General features: G+C 40.8%; 1 protein-coding gene across 17 annotated transcripts in view; it reads right to left on the bottom strand.

Annotated features, from left to right (window-relative positions):
* The window catches only part of LOC110957345 (zinc finger protein 665-like), a 67,963-nt gene that overhangs the window by 35,735 nt on the left and 11,478 nt on the right, over nt 1-20,750 (bottom strand). For 2 of the 17 annotated variants that reach the window (XM_051955949.1, XM_051955951.1), the window contains exons 3-4: nt 17,186-19,480; nt 12,915-13,049 (exon numbers count right to left, since the gene is read on the bottom strand). The exons of 5 other annotated variants lie outside the window; for them this stretch is intronic. In XM_051955949.1, the coding sequence (XP_051811909.1) occupies nt 12,915-13,049; nt 17,186-19,480 (2,430 nt within the window). Of the gene's footprint in view, nt 1-3,131; nt 3,203-6,607; nt 12,621-12,914; nt 13,050-17,185; nt 19,481-20,750 lie in introns of those variants that run through there. 10 more of the 17 variants (XM_051955964.1, XM_051955955.1, XM_051955965.1 and 7 more) reach the window with 9 other exon arrangements.

The following is a 20,750-nucleotide window of genomic DNA, read 5'->3' as shown; positions in this document are numbered from 1 at the left end:
TGAATAAAAAGTTTTGCTATTTTTAATAGTAGTGCCGATTTCAACCCCCAAATCGCTGTCCGTGAAAAAGTCAGATAATGATATTTATAAGACATTATGCATGATAGAAAAGAGAACAGCAGATGACTGACATGACAGGCTCGGCACGCAGATTCACCTCGAATCACGGAAGCGCCTTCATCACTCGGATTACCAAGCCGGCTCATTAATATTTATGTACGTCGGATTACCAGCCAATCACAAAGCGCGTTCATCAGCCGGCTCATTAATATTCATATCCGTCTCATTAATATTTATGGTAAGGGAAAGTGCCGTATCCGTAGGCCACAGGCTACGGGTACGTATCTGTAGACCCTACCGTAGCTCAAACCGGCCTCCACCATACCCAGTGCCCGGAGACGTTGTTCATGTGATAGACACGGCATGATGCTGTTCACTGGACTAACAATGGTGGCCTTTTTTGGGCCTTTATATAGGCCTTCAAAACCCATTCTCACATTGTGCAGATACTCACTGAGTATTGCTTGGTGTGTATTTGGTTCACTTTTGCAAAGTGACCAACCCATGTGCAATGAATCATGACAAAATGACAACTCATCATTATCTCAACTACCAGGGCACTAGATCATCAGTAAATCCACAATGAATCATTACAACCCCCCTACAAGTAGAATTCGGTGTACATTTCTACCTCAAAGTTTCTATTGACTGTCAGTATACTTTAGGGTCATACAAATAAATTTACCCTAAGACATTTATCAAAGACATACAGAAAGAGCTGGGCATTACCACTAAAGGTACATTTGTTTGGACAAATAAGACAACAACAAAAATAACTCATGAGTTTAATTTCAGAGCTGATATCAGACATTTTCCATGATTTTCTTGATAATAACCAAAATCACTTCAGTTCTTCCATCAATAGCTATAGTACTGTTCTGCCAAAAACAGCTTTTAGGGTTCCATGTTTTCTTTTCTGTCTGTTTTAGTCCCATGATCCACATGGGAGTTAGTACTGATCCATAGCCATTGTTTGTGATGACTGCAGCATGCATCTTGGCATGCTCTCTACCAACTTCTGACATTGTTCTGCTGTCACAGCAACCCATTCCTGTTGCATGAATTCTAACTAATCTGCTTTGTTTGTGGGCTTGTGGTTCTCCATTTTGCGTTTGATGATTTTCCACAAGTTTTCAGTTAGATCTGGTGATTGAACAGCCAAGGCATGGTTCCAATGTTCTGGTTCTCCATCCAGGCTTTAACTGACCTTGTCGTGTGGCAAGGGGCATTGTCTTGTTGGAAAATCCAGTCATTGCAGTGTTTCCCCTCCCATATAACCGACGAGGCATGCCGCCTCGCTGGTATAGGCCACCGCCTCATTAAAATTGTGCGGACATTGCCGCTTCACTGGTCCGCGGCAAAAAAAAAAAAAAAAAAAAAAAAGGTGCAGCGCAAAACCCGCCGGACCGATGAGACCGTTTGCGGGGGGGTGCGCGGCTGCGGCGGAGATGGCCCGATACGATAGTATATATAATTCCTTCCTCCCCCCCCCCCGTCAACAACTTTCAGCTGAAAGTGACCCCACCACCTCACAGCCATTTCAACCCAGGGGAAACACTGCATTGGAAGCAGGAAAGAGTTTTCCAGCTGATGGAAGAAGACGGTTTTCTAGAGTAGTGCTGTACATGACCTGGTTCATTGACCCTGTTGCACCCAGACTGAAACTACCCCAGATGGTCACTGATCCACCCCCATGTTTTACTGTAGAGACAGACAGTCTGATTTGTAGCTTCTCCAGGCCAGGAAGTTGTCTGGATTGGGCATCAAGTGAAAATTGGAGTCATCATTGAAGAGAACTTTAGTCCAATCATCAACAGTCAAGTCCTATTTCTCCTCATTTTAAGGTCCCTGGAGGTCTGAGGATGATTCCTGACACAGGAACAGATGAGTGACGGTCATCTGGTGGGTAGAAAGACATTTCCTGCCGTGACCAGCTCGCAGTTAGGTAGAACCATGTCGGGCTTGTTTTTTCTTGGTGTAATGAACGGCTGTCTTGGAGATCTTCAGTTTCTTCGCTGCTTGTCTCTCACTCATGCCAATTTCCAGAAGGACCAAGATAGCTGCCTTTGTGGGTTTACATAATTCTTCAGTTTTAGGCATTATGTGAGAGCTGACGACTTCTGAGTTGTGCTACGGTTTGAATGTCAGCAGGAAACCACTCCAGACCTTTGCATGTGCAGTGCTGCTGATGACATGAAATGTCCTCTTAGATACCCTGGGAAAACAATGAAGCTTAAACATGTCAGATAAGACATAAAATACTCTGATATACCAGGGAATACAATGAAGCCGGAGGATGTCAAATAAGACATAGTAAAACAAGTATTATGGAATCAGTTGCATTTTTTGTCATGTTCATTGCGTTCTTCAGGTAATGAATCTTTAGTTGTACCAGGCATTAAAATGAACAAGAAACTGAAGAAAACAAGGGAGGTCTAATCATTTTTTTCTATGACTGCAGTTATGAACTTGTCTCACTACTCAGTTTCTTAGCATCCATAATACACATACTGTATTCAACACTTTAAGTTGTATTTATCAAATTATTGAGTTTTAATTTGCCTGTGTTTTTGGTATGTGTTTTTTTAAATAAATTGCATATTTTACCTTCAATTGTCATGGTGAGGAGAGTATCATTTTTTTTAGTCTTGAAATAAATCTATTTTATTTAATTCCTTGACCATAAAAATGTGCACTTTGACACCAAGTTTGCCATTACAGCTATAACAGAAGTAAAGATATGGGCCTCTCAAGGATGGTCGGTGGCCATTTTAAAAATGGCTGCCAAAGCGTGAGCTCACTTGTGTCTTGGGATAAATTTTACTTGTATGACCCTAAGGTACTTCAATACCAAAGGGGGCCTTTGCATCATGATTTGAAGTCAAAAGTCACTTAACCTCCCTACTTTCTGAGCCGTCCACCACTTTATCCTCAGTTCAGCTGCCTCTGCAGAGCTGCATCTCTCCAGCCAATGTTACCTGGCTTTGCTTGGATCATCTGTCCAACTGGAGCAACTTCACACATTTCAAATAAGAAATTAATGACTGATATTACAGTCATATGTTTCTCACTTTTTGTGAAGATTTCATTGTTCCTCTTTTCCTCCTCAGCTCCTCCATCAGACTCTCCTCCTGCCGATCACCTGTAACATCAAACACATCTTCATTAGGATACCACTCTATACACAAGTGCCAGAGTGTCCTATATGTTCATCAGCCAACACAGAGGACACATTTCAACTCAATAGTTGACTTTTAGCTCTTTTCAATTTCACCTAAAAGTCATACAAATGAACTTAAACCGTTAAAAATATGGAACACAGACAGAAAACAGGCATGGAAAAAGAGAATAAAGAGAATATAAAAATGCTGCTGCAGGTGATTCAAGGCAGAAATGCTGGTAGAAAACTGTTCATGTTGTAAGTTCCTGTATGCATTTTACTGCTCAGTTACCCTCAATAAAGCCATTTATTTCTAGTTCAGTATATAGACAGCTCTCACTCTGTTCTTTGTATTCTCCCATAGACTGCTTTGCACTCTGTGTCACCTGTACCTTCAGAGCTCTGAAGAAAAGGACAGACAACTTGGATTCCTCTGATTTATTGCAAAGAACAAAAAGGTTTTGCCTCCAACAGCTTGTTATGAAAATGATTGAATTAGATGATTGAATGTTTTTATTTATTGTAATACTGTGACTGTTACGGCCACCAGTATTGGTGTGCCGTTTGATTCTTGAGGTGGTGTTCCTGTTGGACCTTTGTGTGGGGGAAGAGTTACATGTGTGGGTTCAGCTGTGGTTGTTTCAGAGTCTCGAGGAACTCATCTGCCAGCCATTCCAGCTGATGACACCACAGCTGACGACCTGCCCTGCAATCCGGGTCTCTCCGCCCTCCGGCCGTCCTGATTGGGCCACCCTCCAGCTCACCTCCACCTCTGATCCAACCAGATGCAGCTTTCACCACACCTGCAACCTATATAGCTGCCACCATGCCATTAGTTTAGGTGGCTGGTACTTTGACCAGTCCACCCTGGTGCCTCTTTGTGTGTGTTTCGGTCTGCAGGTACGGTGGAGGGTTGGCGGGTACTGCAGACACTTCGATCGGTAGATACTCGTGGTGAGATCTGCCGACACTCTGGGTTTCTGTTGGCAGCTGCTATCTTGGTGTGGAGCCTACTGTCGAGAGGAGACTGAGGCTCAAATTAGCAGCCTGCCACTTTAGTGAGGAAGCCACTCTGTCTTGGAGTCTTTGAACTGTGAAATCAATGAGTGTGAGGCACCAGTTTTGTTTAGTTTGTTTTTCATTGTCACTTTTACGTTCCTTTGCTACGAAGCAATAAATCCCTTACCTAAACCAATAACATCTGGTTATTTTGTTGCATCCAGCCAACCCCTAGAGGTTGGATCGTTACGAGGTGGTAATACTGTGTGACGTATGCTAAAAGAGGAACGAGGAGACGAGCTGCTTGCACAGGAATTAGACGGATAACAAACCAGTGTGAACCCACTGCCTGTAGCGACCTAGAGAGAACACGTACCAAGATGTGGTTGGATTATTGCAATGTCCTTTTATGGGCTCTGCCAATGAAGAGTTTTCGTAGCCTGCAGACGTTCCAGAACCAGCAGCTCGCGTTCTGACCAGAACAAGTAAATACGAGCATATTACTCCAGTGCTGGCCTCTCTGCTCTGGCTACCTGTTCATGTTAGAGCACACTTTAAGGTGCTGCTACTAACCTAGAAAACTGTTCATGGAACTACCCCGTCTTATCTATCCAGCCTGCTGAACCCGTATGTCCCCACTCGGGTTCTCCGTTCCCAGGGGACGGGACTTCTGTATCTTCCAAAGGTCCGTAAAAAGACGGTTGGGGAACGGGCTTTCTCATTCCAGGCACCAACATTGTGGAACAGTCTGCCTGCTGAAATCAGGCAGGCATCCTCCATTAATGTATTTAAAACTAAGCTGAAGACCCACTTGTTTTCTCTTACATATGAATCCTAAATGGTTTGTTTTATTGATGTCTTTGTATTGTTCTGTTTAACTGTTTTTATTTTTGTGCACTTTGACGGAAAGAGCTTCATAAATAAAGTTATTATTAACTCATGTTTAAGTGTCCGTACAAAGCTGTGCTATTTTCACCCTTTGCCAGTCACTTGTTCACACTGTGTTCTGTGCATGTTGATTCCTTGCGGCAAGTAAAACTTTGCTTTGACTTGAGACGACTCTGGGGATTAATTTGGAGCGGTCAGGACTGCACTAAAGAATTTTCCTGACACAGCCGTACATCAGAGCTCTGAAACTTTAAACTTCATTTATTTACACGTGATATTGAGGAAGTGCATGGAGGTCTGTTACCGTCCCACAGTGAAGGAGACGTGGAAATCTCTTTTCCTTCTTGGGCCAAATAAAAGTGGAATTAATGTTACTGACTAAATGTTCTCTGAGTTACATACCAACAGAATAATCCATTTTCAAATCAGTGTTCCACCAACTGCAGCACCAGCAGTGGAAACAGACTGGGCAGCAAATCAGGAACGAGGACACAAACATACTGATGGTTTCTCTGCATCACCAAATGAATGCATGTAGGTTCCCATGGCAACACAACTCAGACAGCGTGTGACACGGTAACTGCACGGCTTCAATCAGTGGGACAGCTCACAGTGATCTAGCTGTGCACCATCTGTTACCATGGTGACGTACTGTAAAACATTTTAAGCCAGTTAAACTTAGAAACGGAAGTTCACCTGCTGCCTTAAAAATGTCAGTAAACGCAACTTGAAAGTAACCATTGTTTCAACTCACTCTGAACTTATACAAGTTGTTTAACTAATAATAGTTTGTATTTTCAACTTAAGTCTCAAAGTTAAGTCGACTTTAGGGCTGCAACTAATGATTATCCAGAGTTGTATTTTAGTATGTCTCAATGAGCAGCAATCAAACACTGACTCATCAACACATACATACTCATACAACCATCCAACGTCACAAGATCTTAAATGAAGTTCCACCAAGGCAACATTTATACTTTAAAAACATCTTTCCTGTAGAGAAGCATTTTCTGGGCACCATTTATTTTAAGCTGTACTACAATATCACAAGTAAGGGCTCCAAAAGTAGTGAACTAAATTTAAGGTAGTAATTTGAAAACAGAAAGAAAATAGAAACAATTTTACTGTTAACTGTATTTTATTTTTTCCAAATAAAAACACAGAATTCACTGAGAACGAGTTTTACAGCTTATTAACATGCTGTGAAACTGTAAACAAAACTCAAAATAAAGTGTCATTTCAGGATCCTAAATGGAAGTCACATTTTTAACAGTTTATAAAAACTGAATATTTAGAGAAAACAAGTGCATTTTACAAATAATGTAAACATTAGTCTAATGAATGAATCATGAACTTTGCATTGCAGTGCAAAAATGTTAGCATGTCCACATGCTCTGGGCTAAGGCTAGCTCTCTTTTAGAGGCTATATTCCCTGCTGCAGAAAACAGCCGCTCTGCTGGTGTAGTAGTGCTTGGTATACAGAGGTAGGACTTTGCTCACCTTGACAAAAAGGGGTACTTCACCTCATTTGACTTCCACCACTGTAACGACTTTTCTCCCTTTGAAACTGGCTTCTCCTTGTCACTACCCGATCCGTCCCGGAAACCTGATTTGTACTGCGCATGTGCGCAAACACGTCACTTCCGCTACTCGTTTTTCGACGCATTTTATGGTATTTTAACCTTTAACCCGAAAAAAATTGAATTTTCTGTCAATTACTTAATGATTCAAGAATTATAGGGTTAAGCTAGTAGTAGGAACCTTTAGTAGTGAAACTGGGCGCCATCCTCCTCACTCTACGGTGATCTGCTTCTGTCGGAGGAAGCACTCCGTTAAACTGCGGTCAAGTGAGCCGCCCGCACTCTGGGCGTTGCGTGGCTATTCTGCGTAATACGGTAATATTATCACAGGCGCTGAGCAGCCAGGCTGAGAGACGTCCGCTGCAAATACATGCTGTTATTCAGATTTTGACTTTCGTTATCTCCAAATCCTGAGGCAGTGACAAAGATCTCTCACCGTGGCCTTGTCAGGGGTCATCCCAGCTACCACCTGCACAATATCACCTGATTTTACTGTAAAATTTTAGAGAAAATTAACGTCAAAGTATGCTGAAATTTCAGTTGTGTTGATGCATAATGGCTGATACTCAATTCAATTCACTTCAATTTAGTTTTATTTATATAGCACCAATTACAATTAAAATGTTTCAAGACGCTTTACAAACCCTTATGGCCTGAAACCCCCAGAGCAAGCCCTCAGACGAAAGTGGCAATGAAAAACTCCTTTTTAACAGGGACAAACCTTAAGCAGAACCTCTCTCATACGGGAGGCCCATCTGCCGTTGGCCAGTCGGACGATTGAAATTTCAGCATACTTTGACATTAATTTTCTCACCCCCTAACCCAACAACCTGCTCCCCCCAACACTTGGGGGGAGCAGTGTAATGTTCTGAGTTAATCATGTTTTGCGCCTTTAAGACAGACTGGCAGCTGTCGGTCACAAGGGACTTTTAGACAAGTTTGTGTTGGGCCTGAGGCTGGTAACGTTCCAGCCGGTTCCAGCCAGAACAGCAGCCCGTTCTGTAACTGTGCTTCAGTAAATGAATGTGAAGGTCAAGTCACTGGAAGCGTGATTATTTCACACCAGCAAAATATTAGACTATATATCTATGGTCTGACCAATCACTGCTCTCTGGCTGTTGTCGTTTGGCTCCACCCTTGCTGATGACCACTTCCGGTCTCCAGAATACCCTTGCTCTACTGGATTTCATTTTTTTCCAACTTGCCAACAAGTTTGTACAGGTCTCTAAAGATGTTCTTGAATTTTTGTTCTGAAATCCAACCTTTCTGTCAGTTTTTGTCCTCGCATTCAAAAATTAGTGCTTGATTCAGTCAATCGATGATGTTGTGGGCCAAAAATGCCAGGGGTCATTTTTGGCCCCAGGACACCCCTGTGTACAGTACAAGTACTTCTGCTGACCTACAAGTACTTCTGCTGACCTACAAGTACTTCTGCTGACCTACAAGTACCTCTGCTGACCTACAAGTACCTCTGCTGACCTACAAGTACTTCTGCTGACCTTCAAATACTTCTGCTGACCTTCAAGTACTTCTGCTGACCTTCAAGTACTTCTGCTGACCTACAAGTACTTCTGCTGACCTACAAGTACTTCTGCTGACCTTCAAGTACTTCTGCTGACCTTCAAGTACTTCTGCTGACCTTCAAATACTTCTGCTGACCTTCAAGTACTTCTGCTGACCTTCAAATACTTCTGCTGACCTTCAAGTACTTCTGCTGACCTTCAAGTACTTCTGCTGACCTACAAGTACTTCTGCTGACCTACAAGTACCTCTGCTGACCTTCAAATACTTCTGCTGACCTTCAAGTACTTCTGCTGACCTTCAAATACTTCTGCTGACCTTCAAGTACTTCTGCTGACCTTCAAATACTTCTGCTGACCTTCAAGTACTTCTGCTGACCTTCAAGTACTTCTGCTGACCTACAAGTACTTCTGCTGACCTTCAAATACTTCTGCTGACCTACAAGTACTTCTACTGATCTGTACTTCTCTTTTAATGGTACTTTATCCTCCTTCTCCACCTGACAGCTTTAAAAAAAAATCAAGAGTTTTTCAAAGAAAACACACGAAAAACTTAAAAAATCCAAAGTTTAGTCACATATTTTACTATTTTGATCATTTAAATCTTAAATGTTTTACAAATGAAGCTTCTCAGATTTGAAGATCTTCATTATTTTTATTTATTTTAATAGTTTTACTTAATTTTCTCCTCAAAACACTTGAAGAGCTGACAGAATATCATGTTTTGTTATGAATTAAGTTGTTTTAATCATCATTGTTCATTTAAAATTGCCGCATTTTTCACATATTCAGCTTCTCAGATGTGAGGAGCTTCAGTATTTTAGTTGATTTATAAAGGTTTTGCAGTTTGGACTGATTAGTTGATTAAAAAGGCTGTTTAGGTATAAAATTGGACTTTTTTTCTTCTAAACAAACCAAGTGACCTAATGTGAGGAATATTCATTTTTTCATATCTATTAAACTATCAAATGCTTTAAATACTCTTTTACTTATTACTTATAATCATCATTAATCTTCATTTAATCATATCATGTAATCAATCATATATTAATGTGCTTGCAACTTGTATTAACCCTATAATCAAATATATTAAAGTGCTTATGAATGCAAGTTTGAGCTTTAGCTCGTAACCTGAAGAAGAAGTGCTGATCTAAGCAGGTTGTGCAAGTTTCAACGTCTAACCTAAAGGAAAATGTGTTTAAGGTAAATACTTCACGCTCCACTGAGCTAAAAGCCTGTGGTTACAACTGACCTTTAAAAAGCTGAGGGGAAAATTCTCCCCCTCGCTTCAAACTGACGAGCTGAATAAGAATAACATCCAGGATGGCAGTTTGACGAGGACAGGTGACAGTTTTTAAAGAAAAATATAGAACATCCGTTAAACCAAATGCAACACCCGGAAGAAGAAGGGGGGTCTGTGGTTTCAGAGATGCGCTGAGTTGTCACGTACGCGCAGCAGGACAAAGAAAGGGCAGAAAGGTTCAAACAAAGCCCAGATGTTCAAACAAGAATAAAAGTTAAAGTATTAAACCATAAAACAATATTGGGAATTAAGGTTAAAATATTAAGTTCGTGAGAAAAATACTTAAGAGGAATCTAGATTAGCAACGTCTTAAATTAACAATAAAATGGGGAAGAACATAGAAATCTTATATTAATTAATAAGGATTAAAGTAAATCAATAAAGGGGATGGGATCATTCAAATCTGCCATATAGGTGTGATTAAATTACTAAATTGTTATTCAAAGTTAAATTGAATGAAACTGAATCAGTAAAATGTTTAATTCAGCACAGAATGGAACAGAATCTGCAGATCACAGAAGAGCTGGGCTCTTAACCCTTAGGGCCTGGGGGGGAGGTTCGGTCCGTTTTTGACTAATTCTGATTTTACCTCTATATTTCACCTTAAAAGCTGTTGATCTTGCTTTGCTTGGTATCTTTTTTTTTCTGCACAACCTCACCTGTGTGATTCTATAATTATTTAGACATTTTGATATAATGTATGGACACACTTGACCTAAAATAGCAGAAAAAATACAAAATCCGAGTAGAAAAAAGTTAGATTTTTTGCTGTGGACACCATAAACATGTGTAATGAATCTTTTTCAGAACTTATAATGTAAATATAAATTGTTTGTAATAAAATAATGTACAAATTTAGCAGTTAACACTGTTATATACCACTATTTGCACTAAAATGCAAGAATTTTTTTAGGTGTTTTTGCACAACTATTTACAAAATCATGAGGAGTCACAATAAAATTTTACATAAATGAATTTGTACCATTCCAAAAAGCTTTTTCTGTCCACCATAATCTCTACAATGACAAAAGCAATTAAACAGGCTTTAGGACCACAGGGAGAATCCAGAGTCCTGGTGTTCTCCATTGCTAGAATATGTTTATTATGAATGTTATTATTATTGTTGTTTTATTATTATTATTATTTTATTTTTATTATAATTAATAATTATTTTTATTATTATTATTATTATTAGTAGTAGCAGTAATATATTACATCTGAAACAAAATCTTCATTTTCTGTGCATCTTTGGTGTCTAGCAGAGAGTGATCTGTGGCCAAAGCCAGTGAAGGACGTGCTGCTCTCCCAAAGAGTGATAACTATCCCCTGACTAAAAAAAAAAGTGTCTGTGGGCGTGTCTGTACTGCCACTCCCTGTCAGAGCGTCTCTGTCACTCAGCTCCAAGTTTCTCAGTCACCTTTGGGGAAATCTAGTTCGTTTTTACTCCAGAGAACGCCAGGTTTGTGAAAATCTGGTCCACATTTTCCTTCCTACACCAAGCATAACTCCAAAGGTCTGTGTTTCTCGCCAGATGCTTTCAGCAGAGAGGACTCTCCGCTGAGTCCAAAGTTCAAAGTTTCGCCGCGCATAAAAGACGCTGGAAATAGCGTAATTTTCTAAAATCACAGGAACCTGAGTAGGAGCGTCAGGCCCAGTCTGCCCAGATTAAAGCTCCAGCAGGCCTCCAGATGCTGACCTCCATACTGGGATAAGTCTAGATCAGCTGATCTGCTCTCAGTCAGACCTTTGTTCCCCTCAGATGGACTCCAGCAGCCCGTCTGGTTCCAGTTCTGTTTAAATCTGCCGGTATCAAACATCTGGCTGCTGCTGCTGGATCCATAACCGTGTTTTCATCGTGGCCTTTCAAACATCTGCCTGGTTGGTGTGGAGTCTGAAAGCTCAGTGAGGCGTTTGGTGGAGATGGACTGTCACTGACAGCAGGAGAGTCGAAATCATCTTAGTTCAGTCCAGTCTGATCTCCAGTGGACCAGACCAGTAAAACCAGTAAAACCACAGCAGAATAACCTCTAAATAACCACAACTCCTCATGGTTCCTTTGTTTTACTGCACAAATGTTCACATTTAAGGAATTATCTTTTTACTAAACATCATGAACAACCTGAAATTTATGGAGAAAAATAAACTTAGTTTCATCCACATTCATCCTCAGTTTATCATTTCCACATTACTACTTCCAGATCACAGAGTGTCTACAAAGGAACACAACATTTAGTCACCTGGAACTGAAGCATGGAGGATTTACTGAAGGATCACAACCACAGAAGAAGACAAAGAAAGACAAAAAACAAGACAAAATATTACTAAAAAGACAAAAAATAACAAAAACGAGACCCATAATGACAAAAAATGAGACAAATGACACAGAACAAAACAAAAAAAGAGAAAAAAGTTACAAAGTAATAAAATAATAGACAAATGACAAAAATGAGACACAAAACAACGAGTAAGGAAAACACAAAATGACCTAAATAAGACAAAAACACAAGAGAGACAAAAAGGAAACAAAAGGACAAAAGTCAGGCAAAGGACGACACAAAACATCAAAAACAAGACAAAATATTACAAAGAATGAGACAAATGACACAAAACAAAACGAAAAAGAGACAAAAAATGAACTCAATGACAAAACGAGACAAACGACAAAAGTCAGATTTTAAAAAGATGAAAAACAACAAAAACAAAACAAAATATTATAAAAATGACACACAAAACGGGCTACAGGGTGGACACTCCTGGTTTACTCTATATTCACACGGGAAAATGTAGGCAGGTTTCAATTTAATGATAAAAATAATAGTAGGGAAACTTTAAAAGTAGATTTTTAATGAGTTTGTTTTCTTTTTTGTTAACTTTACATCTGTGTTTCCTGTTTCAGAAAAACACCCTCAGCTAACGTTGATGTCCTGTCTGATGGTCGTAGCGTCCCAAAAAAAACAACAATTTTATCAAAACTATTTACACTTCAGGCCAAGGGAGGAGCTGATCCTTTAAAGTTTGTGGACGACATCAGGAACTTGGACTGAACTCGGCGTAGGGGAATCTTCTCGGCAGGCGTTCAGGTTGTGTCCAGTGTGCAGATCTGTGCCGCTCTGCTTGGAAAACAAACACAGTGGAAGTCAAGCTTTCCTGCAGGATTGAACAACTGATGCCTTACCTGAAATGCAGAGCAAGACTGCTGACATCTGAACACTCTGACCCCACTTCGAAGGGGAAAAACTTCTAAGTGGGGTGAATACTCTTTACAGGCACTGTACTTGCTGGTCCTTTATTTTTACTTTGTAGGAGAAATAAGGAAACCTCATCAGAAAATAGAACTAGAGAGATGATGAAAACATGACTGATGGAGTGTAACTTTAACAAAGACACCGAACAAGAGATCACACCTGAATTCTGTGGAGCCTGATCTCAAGGACTTTAAGTTTGTGGACGACTTCAGGAACTTGGACTGAACCCGGCGTAGGGAAATCTTCTTGGCAGGTGTTCAGGTTGTTTCCAGTGTGCAGATCTGTGCCGCTCTGCTTGGAAAACAAACACAGTGGAAGTCAAGCTTTTCTCTTCTTGCCAGACCCTCAAGAATGACTTGATTGTGTATTTTTTTAAGCCTACTAGTATATTTTGCTGGTAAACAAGAGCCTAACTAAATAGTAGTGTTTTTTTTTTTAAAAGCAATCACATTAAAATATATTTCCTATTTTAGGTGATAAAGCCCCATTATGAAGTTCCTTCTCATCCACATTTCAGCAGAAAGTTATACATACACACGTGGACAAAATTGTTGGTACCCCTCAGTTAAAGAAGGAAAAACCCACAATTCTCACTGAAATCACTTGAAACTCACAAAAGTAACAATAAATAAAAATTTATTGAAAATTAAATAATCAAAATCAGCCATCACTTTTGAATTGTTGATTAACATAATTATTTAAAAAAACAAACTAATGAAATAGGGCTGGACAAAAATGATGGTACCCATAACTTAATATTTTGTTGCACAACCTTTTGAGGCAATCACTGCAATTAAACGATTTCTGTATTTGTCAATGAGCGTTCTGCAGCTGTCAACAGGTATTTTGGCCCACTCCTCATGAGCAAACAGCTCCAGTTGTCTCAGGTTTGATGGGTGTCTTCTCCAAATGGCATGTTTCAGCTCCTTCCACACATGTTCAATGGGATTCAGATCTGGGCTCATAGAAGGCCACTTTAGAAAAGTCCAACGCTTTTCTCTCAGCCATTCTTGGGTGTTTTTGGCTGTGTGTTTTGGATCGTTGTCCTGTTGGAAGACCCATGACCTGCGACTGAGACCAAGCTTTCTGACACTAGGCAGCACATTTCTCTCCAGAATGCCTTGATAGTCTTCAGATTTCATCGTACCTTGCACACTTTCAAGACACCCTGTGCCAGATGCAGCAAAGCAGCCCCAAAACATTACTGAGCCTCCTCCATGTTTCACCGTAGGGACAGTGTTCTTTTCTTCGTATGCTTGGTTTTTGAGTCTATGAACATAGAGTTGATGTGCCTTACCAAAAAGCTCCAGTTTGGTCTCATCTGTCCAAAGGACATTCTCCCAGAAGCTTTGTGGCTTGTCAACATGCATTTTTGCAAATTCCAGTCTCGTTTTTTAAGCAATGGTGTCCTCCTTGGTCGTCTCCCATGAAGTCCACTTTGGCTCAAACAACGACGAATGGTGCGATCTGACACTGATGTACCTTGGCCTTGGAGTTCACCTTTAATTTCTTTGGAGGTTGCTCTGGGCTCTTTGCATACAATTCCAACGATCCGTCTCTTCAATTTGTCATCAATTTTCCTCTTGCGGCCACGTCCAGGGAGGTTGGCTACTGTCCCGTGGGTCTTGAACTTCTGAATAATATGAGCCACTGTTGTCACAGGAACTTCAAGCTGTTTAGAGATGGTCTTATAGCCTTTACCTTTAAGATGTTTGTCTATCATTTTTTTTCGGATGTCCTGGGACAATTCTCTCCTTCGCTTTCTGTTGTCCATGTTCAGTGTGGTACACACCTTTTCACCAAACAGCAGGGTGACTACTTGTCTCCCTTTAAATAGGCAGACTGACTGATGATGAGTTTGGAAACACCTGTGATGTCAATTAAATGACACACCTGAGTTAATCATGTCACTCTGGTCAAATAGTTTTCAATCTTTTATAGAGGTACCATCATTTTTGTCCAGGCCTGTTTCATTAGTTTGTTTTTTTAAATAATTATGTTAATCAACAATTCAAAAGTGATGGCTGATTTTGATTATTTAATTTTCAATACATTTTTATTTATTGTTACTTTTGTGAGTTTCAAGTGATTTCAGTGAGAATTGTGGGTTTTTCCTTCTTTAACTGAGGGGTACCAACAATTTTGTCCACGTGTGTACATGAATATCGACATCAGTAATATCAGTTATCGGCGATATCAGAAACATTAATATCGGTATCGGCCAGAAATTTTATTATCGTGCATCACTAGTATCAACTTATGGAAGCTGCCATCTTTGTAACCCATGACTTTGCGACCACTGCAAAGTAAAAGAGGGGAAAAAAAAGAGAGCAACTGCCTGATTTATGAGTGGAGTCCTGCTCAAACCCTGGGTACATGAAACATCCTTTTTCAAGTGGGGAAACTGCACACAAACTCTAAGAACAAACCATCAGTGATAATCACCCATCATTGAAAGTGGGAGAACACTTGACACTCATTGACGTGAGGCCAGCAAGCAACTGACCAGTTAAAGCTGCTGTCAGGAGTTTGAATCGCAACGTCTCCCAGAACACTGTTGGTCCCTCCCTCTGATTTCACCCCTTTATTTGTGCACGCGTGCAGTACATGAGAGGAGTGCCCGGAGTGCTGCAGCATCTCGCCTGTTTTGCTGTTTTCCCCTCTTCTACATTTAGTACATTTAGTAAATAATAAAGGAATTACGTTAGAATGCTGTATTGAGTCGAACTTGTCCTAATACCAAAATAACATGAATCTGCTAGGACTAACGAGTAAAGTTTCAATATGTGATTACACTCGTGTATCCCTCTCGATGACGTTGTTTATCAAACTTAGTGCATTTACGCGTGTATATGTGTTACATTGTTTATTTATTTCTATCTAGAGTTCAGAATTGCATGACTCCTCTGACGAAGAGTATGTCCCAGACGCCCCAACATCTTCCTCCAGAGGTCGGGCATCTAAACGAAGCCGTCTGGCGGGCTATGGAGGCCGTGGTCGGGGAGCGAGGTGAGCACCCCGACCACGGCATCTAAACGAAGCCGTCAGCCGGGCTATGGAGAACGTGGTCGGGGAGCGAGGTGAGCACCCCGACCATGGCATCTAAACGAAGCCGTCAGCCGGGCTATGGAGGCCGTGGTCGGGGAGCGAGGCGAGCACCCCGAGCCAAAAAACGTCCTGCAGTCTCTTGGCCTGACAAGCCGTGGGATTGGTAACTTTTCTGGAAGTTGCTGAGCCCTGATGCTCTCTCCTCCACAAGCAAAACAAATGTGCGCGCGGTTGCGTAGTGCGTAGCTCGCCCACCTCTGCATGGGCTTGCTTGCTGTGCGCGTAACCGTTGATTGACAGCATGACAAAGCTGAAGCTTGAACTTGATTGGTCGGCAGCAACCGGCGCTTTTTGGAATAACATGGGGGTCTATGAGAGGAAGGCGGAGCTCAGGAATAAATTTTCATATCGCGTTATACTAACTTTATATTATAGTATCGAACTAGACTGACACATTTAAGCTTTGTTAAAAAATGATACATAAATTGAAAACAAACGGAAACTCCGGACAGCAGCTTTAAGCTGGGTTTATATTGGCTAAATATCCAGCATCCCAGTATAAGATTTAACACTGATGTCATGTCTTTTCAACATTATGCGGTGAGAACAAGTTTGTGCTGATGCTGATCACGTCACAATTCCCAATCTTACCTACATCTCCAGATTAACTTGGACCAAATTTCTGTGTCAGGACTGGCCACAGTTGTTCAAAACAGTATCCCACTAAATTTCATAACAATATCCAAAATATCCAATGTAGAATTTAGGGCTGGACCCAAATATCCCGAATATCCGAATATTTGTTCGCTACGGCACTATCCGGATATTAATTTGGTATCCGAATATTCGCCCCCCCCCCCCTCCCCCACCCGCACGTCACCGGGCAGAAAGAATATGCAGCATTACTGTCTTCCCTCCGCCTTCTGCCCACATCGGCTCCTCTCGTCCTGTGATCACATAAACATATACACATATGTCTATAACATATACAAATATGTTGATGTGATCACCCCCTCCTCCCCCCAGACGAAAATATTCGGAGCTCGTCTCTTTCCTGCGCCTTCGGTCCATTTCGGCTCATTCCGCTGTGTTCTTCGGCTCATTTCGGCTCCTCCATTCGCGTTTGTAAACACCACCCGAATGGCTGGGTTGCTGCTGACTCTGAAGTCACGCTTCACTTCGTTGCATAAACACAAGACAAGATGCTGAAGACCGGTGTTTGGGAATTCTTCAGTTTAAAGACTAAACGAGGGCAAAATGTGGAACGAATATCCGAATATTCGTCTTTAATAGGGCCCGAATATTCGGAGGCCAGAAACCACTGTTCGGGCCAGCCCTAGTAGAATTGTGTGCACACTGTTGCTGAAACAACCTTTACATACCTCACTGTGACACTGATTGAATGCTTTCTTTCTGCTGTGGCTCTGCTGGTGTTGTTTCAGGGAGCCCAAAGTTGTAAAAGTCTTCTTACACTCATCACATCTGTATGGTCTCTTCCCAGTGTGGACACATTGGTGAGCTTTGAGGTGTTGAATGTAGCTGTAGCCTTTCCCACACTGGTCACAAAGGTATGGTTTAACCCCGGTGTGGGTCACTTCATGGGCTTTTAACTGTGCGTAATGTACAAATGGTTTCCCACAGTAATCACATACAAACACATCATATCCAGTGTGGAATTGGCGTTGGTGACATTTTAGGCTGTATTGGCGCTTGAAAGTTTTTTCACAGTAGTCACAGTGGTACCGCTTTCTACCAGAGTGGGGGCATTGATGGATTGACAACTGTTCATGTCCAGTAACGGTTTTCAAACACTGGTCACAGTTGAATGGTTTAACTCCACTGTGAATGAGTTGATGTGTCGTTAAATTACTCTTGGCAGTAAAAGTCTTCCCACACTGGTCACAGCTGAATGGTTTAACTCCACTGTGAATCAATTTATGTATTGTTAAACTACTCTTGTGAGTAAAAGTCTTTCCACACTGGTCACAGCTGAATGGTTTAACTCCACTGTGAATGAGTTGGTGAGTTGTTAAACTACTCTTGTGAGTAAAAGTCTTCCCACACTGGTCACAGCTGAATGGTTTAACTCCACTATGAATGAGCTGGTGTGTTATTGAACGCCTCTTGGTCGTAAAAGTCGTCCCACACTGGTCACAGCTGAATGGTTTAACTCCACTATGAATGACTTGATGTGTTGTTAACGCCCTCTTGTGAGTAAAAGTCTTCCCACACTGGTCACAGCTGAATGGTTTAACTCCACTGTAGATGAATTGATGTGTTGTTAAACTACTCTTTTGAGTAAAAGTCTTCCCACACTGGTAACACCTGAATGGTTTAACTCCACTGTGAATGAGTTGGTGTGTTGTTAAACGACTCTTGTGAGTAAAAGTCTTCCCACACTGGTCACAGCTGAATGGTTTAACTCCACAATGAATGAGTTGGTGTGTTGTGAAATTACTCTTGGTAGTAAAAGTCTTCCCACACTGGTGACAGCTGAATGGTTTAACTCCACCGTGAATGAGTTGGTGTGTTGTCAAACTACTCTTTTGAGTAAAAGTCTTCCCACACTGGTCACAGCTGAATGGTTTTACTCCACTGTGAATGAGTTGGTGTGTTGTTAAATTACTCTTGGTAGTAAAAGTCGTCCCACACTGGTCACAGATGAATGGTTTAATTCCACAATGAATGAGTTGGTGTGTTGTTAAATTACTCTTGGTAGTAAAAGTCTTCCCACACTGATCACAGCTGAATGGTTTAACTCCACTGTGAATTAATTGATGCGTTGTTAAACTACTCTTGCGAGTAAAAGTCTTCTCACACTGGTCACAGCTGAATGGTTTAACGCCACTGTGAATGAGTTGGTGTGTTGTTAAATTACTCTTGTGAGTAAAAGTCTTCCCACACTGGTCACAGATGAATGGTTTAACTCCACTGTGAATGACTTGATGTTTTGTTAAATCACTCTTTTGAGTAAAAGTCTTCCCACACTGATCACAGCTGAATGGTTTAACTCCACTGTGAATGAATTGATGCGTTGTTAAACTACTCTTGCGAGTAAAAGACTTCTCACACTGGTCACAGCTGAATGGTTTAACTTCATTGTGAATGAGTTGATGTGTTGTTAAATTACTCTTGTGAGTAAAAGTCTTCCCACACTGGTCACAGCTGAATGGTTTAACTCCACTGTGAATGAGTTGGTGTGTTGTTAAATGACTCTTGTGAGGAAAAGTCTTCTCACACTGGTCACAGCTGAATGGTTTAACTCCACTGTGAATGAATTGATGCGTTGTTAAACTACTCTTGCGAGTAAAAGTCTTCCCACACTGGTCACAACTGAATGGTTTAACTTCATTGTGAATGAGTTGATGTGTTATTAAATTACTCTTGTGAGTAAAAGACTTCTCACACTGGTCACAGCTGAATGGTTTAACTCCACTATGAATGAGTTGATGTGTTGTTAAATTGCTCTTGTGAGTAAAAATCTTCTCACACTGATCACAAGTGAATGCTCTTACTCCACTGTGAACGCGTTTGTGAATTCTTAGCTTTGTTGCTGTGATAAAAGTCTTGCTGCATTGCTCACAACTGAGTGATTCATCTCTGGTTGTTGTTGTTGGGGACCCATTGTTTTCCTTTGCAGATTTCTGATGTCTCACTTCATTCCCCTTTTCATGTTTCTGTAGAAACAGACAAAGACACAAACAGAGGCAGTGATTTAAATGCAGCTGTGAAACAAGAAAAGCACTCGGAGAGTACAGTACTTCGCCAAGGCAGCTCAGTCGTATCATTTCCGACAGATGAAATTTTTCCTAAAAATTTACCTTGGGCTGAGCACAGGCATGTGTTGTGCATGTGTACATTATGTACAGATACCGAATGGCGTGACGTAAATGTAAATGTAGCAGACGGCAGAAATTGATGGGACTTGGAAACACCCCCACACAAAAAAAATTAACCAAAAAACCCCCCAAGGTTATGTGCCATTTTATACAGTGTAAGTAAACTTCTGGTTTCAACTGTCGGAATGTCTTGAGAAGGAAAAAGGCCAACAACAAACTCACAATGCTCAAAAGTACTATCCTCAACCAAAAAATATGCTGCTCCTTACCTTCCTGAACACCTGACTTGAAAAACAAGACTTTCTGTGTGTTACTCATCTTCGTCACCATGCAACACATTTGCGTAATGTTTTACTAAAAATTAGTTTGGCCTCAAACAAAAAAGAAACGGCTTCTTAGTAGGGAGGTTAAGCCCAAAAAATAGGCTTTTGACTTCAAGTCATGTTCCAAAGGTCCCCTTTGGTATGGAAGTACTTCAGGGTCATACAAATAAATTTATCCGAAGACAGAAGTGAGATCGCCCTTTGTATTGGAAATAAACACATTTTTCCAATAATGGCCACCAATGTGCTGAAAGTCCTCTAGAGCCCATATCTTTGCTTCTGTTATAGATATAATGACAACCTTGGTGTCAAAGTGTAAATTTTTGGGGTCAAGGAATCCAATAAAATAGGTTTCAAGTTTAAAATACCAACAGCTTTCCCTTTACCATGACAACTGGGGGTAAAGATACACATTTTACATAAAAATTGTGTCATCAGAGTGACTTTACTTATCGTTTCCTTCAAAAAGTTTTTTATTTAAGCAGTGCGACTACTTTTGTACATTACATTTGTCCTAAGTAGCATGAGATTTCAGTTAGTCAGAAGTAGCATATGCTCAGATGCACTAGGGATTGTAACAGCTGTAGCAGCTGTTGAAGGTCCAAAGTGACAGGTTGACACTGAGGTTTGTATGCCTTTCTCATTGAATAGAAAATATTTTTAAGGTTTGATAATTAATAACTAGCTAGTTAAGAAATAGTTACCTACATTATAGCTAGCGAGCTACGAACTACTTATCTTAATTATTGAAGCAAGTATATAGCCTACATTTTGCTAGCTAGTTC

This window comes from Acanthochromis polyacanthus, chromosome 11 (assembly GCF_021347895.1).
Source record: "Acanthochromis polyacanthus isolate Apoly-LR-REF ecotype Palm Island chromosome 11, KAUST_Apoly_ChrSc, whole genome shotgun sequence".
NCBI classification, from domain to species: domain Eukaryota; kingdom Metazoa; phylum Chordata; class Actinopteri; family Pomacentridae; genus Acanthochromis; species Acanthochromis polyacanthus.
Note: the sequence above shows the minus strand (reverse complement) of the source record. Positions and strands in the feature narration are given on the sequence as shown.